The sequence below is a fragment of the Coffea eugenioides genome, chromosome 8 (assembly GCF_003713205.1).
Source record: "Coffea eugenioides isolate CCC68of chromosome 8, Ceug_1.0, whole genome shotgun sequence".
Classification (NCBI taxonomy): Eukaryota; Viridiplantae; Streptophyta; class Magnoliopsida; order Gentianales; family Rubiaceae; genus Coffea; species Coffea eugenioides.
Genome location: NC_040042.1, coordinates 18,222,526 through 18,226,577, shown reverse-complemented (window position 1 = coordinate 18,226,577; position 4,052 = coordinate 18,222,526). Strand labels below are relative to the sequence as shown.

The 4,052-nt window shown below is 48.4% G+C and overlaps 1 protein-coding gene across 1 annotated transcript; it reads right to left on the bottom strand.

The window, feature by feature from the left end:
- Positions 1 to 2,118: 2,118 nt before the first annotated feature.
- Positions 2,119 to 2,649, bottom strand: LOC113780361. The gene has a single exon (XM_027326168.1). The coding sequence runs from the start codon at positions 2,647 to 2,649 to the stop codon at positions 2,119 to 2,121; it is 531 nt and encodes a 176-aa protein (XP_027181969.1).
- Between the last annotated feature and the right edge of the window lie 1,403 nt (positions 2,650 to 4,052).

Sequence of the window (4,052 nt, the reverse complement as noted above, 5' to 3'; positions counted from 1 at the left end):
GTCGAACGCTTTTTAGTACTCAGAGGTCCACTCGAACTGGAGACCTCTTCTTAGCGCCTTGAAGAAAGGAGAACCTGAACTGTCAATTTCAATAGGAACCTGTTCAATGCTGCCATCCTACCAGTTAGTCGCTGCACTTCCTTTATGTTTCTGGGGGGAGTCATGTCCATAATGGCCCTTATTTTGTCAGGGTTAGCTCTTACTCCGTCTTTGGATATCGTGTACCCTAGGAATTTGTCCGACCTGACCCCGAAAGTGCATTTCTTGGGGTTCAACTGTATTCGAGAGCTTCGAAGGACGTCAAAAATTTCCTTAAGGTCCGTGATGAACTGCTCCTGAGTTCGGCTCTTTACCAGCATGTCGTCCACGTAGACTTTCATATTTCGGCCTATCTGATCCTTGAACAGCTTGTTTACCAACCTTGATATGTCGCGCCTGCGTTTTTTAGTTCAAACGGCATGGTGACATAGCAATAAGTGCCATACTCAGTGATGAATGAGGTCTTCTCCTGATCTCTCTCATCCATGGCTATCTGGTGATACCCTTTGAAGACATCCAGGAAACAGAAGATTTCGCATCCCATCATTGAATTCACATACAGATCTATTCGGGGGAGAAGGTAGTAGTCCTTTGGGCAAGTTTTGTTCAAATCGGTGAAGTCCACACACATTCTCCAAGCCTTGTCATCTTTTTTGACCAGCACGGGGTTGGCTAACCAGGTCGGATAGAAGACCTCCTTCATGATCTTGGTCTCTAACAGCTTGCCTATCTCTTCCTTGATGACCTCATTCCGTTCAGGCGTGAAATTCCTCTTCTTCTGCTTCACAGACCGAACACTGGGATCTACGTGTAGTTTGTGAACTGCCAGTTCGGGCGAAATCTTGGGCATGTCATCCGCACTCCAGGCGAAGATCTCGGCATATTCCTCTAGGAGGGATTCTAGCGCCCTCCGGGTCAGTTCGCTCAAGAATGAGCCGGTCTTGACCACTCGATCGGGCCTTTCCCTTCTGACCGGCAGTTCGAGCAGGCCCTCATCCGTCTCCAGTGTTTCTTTCTTCTCCACAGGCTCCCAAGGTTCTAAGTAGGCCGCTTGAGCTACCAACTTCTCCTTACCCTTGAGAGTTGCAATGTAGCAGGCCCGACCTACCTCTGGATCCCCTAGCACCTCAGCCACTCCTGCCAGCGTGGGAAATTTCATTCTAAGATGCAAAGTTTAGCAGACAGCTCGGAGGTAGACCGTCCCAAGATCATGTTGTATGACGATGGCTCCTTCACTACTGCAAAATTTATTAGGATAGTTCGGCACTTCGGCGACACCCCCACCGTGACCATGAGAGTTATCATTCCCTAGGGTCTCACCGGGGGACTTGCAAAACCAATCAAAGGAGTTCAGACTGGGATGAGCTGCTTGTCCTCTAGTTGCAATTCTTTGAAGGTCTTGTAGTATAGCACGTCAATGGCGTTTCCATTATCTATGTACACCTTCTTGACTTTGTAGTTGCATGTTATAACTTCTATCACGATGGCCTCGTGATTATTAGAAGCAAGTGGTACCGCATCTTCAAATCCGTAAATGATCTCTTTGTACATTTTCAATCATTTGTTCGAGCTCTCTCCACTAGGAAGTGGGCGGTTGCTCCGCCGAGCTGCGTGACTATCTCCTCCGACTGGTTCTCTCGCAATGGTATTGATCACCCCAACTAAGTTCTGCACTTCCTGTTCGGGAGTTCGGTCCCAGGGGTCTCAAGGTCGGTCACGGGGATAGTTCGCGTGTTCTTATTTGTATTCCCCTTGCTTCTGGTCAGTTCGCCCATTCCGAATGAACTGTCTCAGGTGCCCTCGTTTGATCAACTCTTCGATGTCTTTCTTGAGGTGAGGACAATTCTCGGTGTCATGCCCCACGTCATGATGGTAAGAGCAATACAAGTTTTGATCTCGTCTGCTCTTATTACCAACCAATTGCCGGGGAGGTCGAGAGAGACCTTCCTGTTCCATTACCGCGAGAACCTGAGCCCTGGGCGAGGTAAGAAAGGTCCAAATCCTCTCTCTTTCAAAGGATTTGCTCCTGGGTAAACAGTCGGAGGTATTCCTTCGGGCATGCGCAGGTCGCGCATCCCCCTAATCCGTGCTCTTTCTTCGTCTTTCGTCCCTCAGTCTTTCCTGCGCACTCTTCAAGCGATTGGCCTCTTCTGCATTAGCCTTCTCGTGAGCTCGGTCCAGTATCTCCCGATTTGACTTGGGAGGTTTCTCTACGAACACGGTATGTAGTTTCTGCTTGGGCAGTCTGTTGATGAAGGCGGCCATGACAACCTTATCGTCCTGATCCCGGACCTGAAGGGACTCGTTGTTGAATCGCACCATGTATTTGCGCAACGACTCATCAGGGTTTTGATGGATTGTCATCAGGTGAGCTGTACTCTTGGAAAAGACTCTCAACGAAACGAACTGAGCTGCGAACAGGCACGCGAGCTGATCAAAAGAGCAGAATGACCGAGGGGGTAGCCCTTGAAACCATTGACGCGTCTTTCCTTCCAGGAACATGGGAAATGTTTTACATCTGATTGCATCAGCAGTCGTTTGTAGGCGCATTTGCGTCAAGAATACGAACAGATGATCCTCCGGATCCGTGGTTGCATCATAGGATTTCATGCTCGGTATTTTGAACTTCGCGGGCAGCGGGTAGTTCTCAATTCCGGCACGAAGAGGGAGGCGGTATATTTGTCAGCCTGCGGATCTAGCAAAAGATCCAGTTCGTCTTGTATCTGGTACTTGTCTCTCTTTGGAGAGGGCTCCCTCCGCGGGAACCCTCGGAAGGACTCAGGGTGTTCTGTTCGGGAGTTCCCGTGAGAGGGCTCCAGAATTTCAATCTGTTCACGCGTGAGCTCCTTTCATGACCGCTTCTGCCGGAGATTGGGGCTTCCCATCCGAGACTCTGACGGCTTGATTCCATCTGCGTGCCTTGGGCTCCTGGTCATGATGGTCTCTAGTCTGCTCTTTGAGGTAGTTCATAATTGCTTCGAAAGTAGGTAAGTTTTCCGCCACTGTTCGCACCAGTTGCTCAGGCGGGATTCGCGAGAGCTCCGTACCCTCGTCCCCAGGAGTTGGATCTTGAAGTGGATTTTGGGGGTCGCTTCGGTGGTTCCCCTTGGACCCGTTGAGGTTCCTCTGAGATCTAGTTCTCGATATATTTTCGTAAGAGAAGAATTGCGTTTCCCACAGATGACGCCAACTGATGCGACTGCCGAGAACGCGATCCGAACTAAATGGCACCAGGTTGCGCGAACTGAGAAGGAACGAACTGATGCACGAGCGGGGTAAGTGAGCTGACCTGCTAAGGTAGGGAGGATGAACAGCGAGACTAGGTCCCCGTTGTGACTCTGACGGTCAAGTTAGCAATAGCTATAGAGCAACAATATTGATTACTGTAGAAAAAGGCGTACCATGCTTTGTCTTGTGGTGGTGTATTAATAAGCTTCTGGGTAGTAGTTTCCTTATAAGATTAGGAGTCCGACTAGAAAGAGAAAGAGAGTCTTTCTAGGGTTTCATCTGCTAACTCCGAAAGGTTCGGGGGCTGCGGCTCACCAGGCCCATCCAGCTGGGAGGCGGCGGTCACGCGCGAATTGTCGTCCCTCCTGCCTAAACTGTTTGTCCGAACTGCCAGGTCATCATGCCCGAACTGACACGTGGCTCTTGTAGATTGGCCCCACTACACTCATCAAAGTCAGTAAATTTGTTTTTCTACAGATTTTCTTATCTTGGATATGGAAGACAATACTTGTATGGCTATAATATTTTGTAGGTCATTCTTGGCCACTGGAGGGGCGATAATTAATGTGCCAAAAGGGAAATTGACTTGGGTATCAGCAATGAAAAAGAGAAATTCAATGTTTTTCGTGCTTTGAAATATTCATTTTTTTGAGGAATCTCATGTTCAAGTTGATGCAATTGATCCCTCTAGTGCTAAAGCAATTGAAAAAGAATGTTTTAAAGATCCAGTGAATTCTATGATTGTATTAAATTTGGATGTTAAAGATGATAACATTGAAATAGTT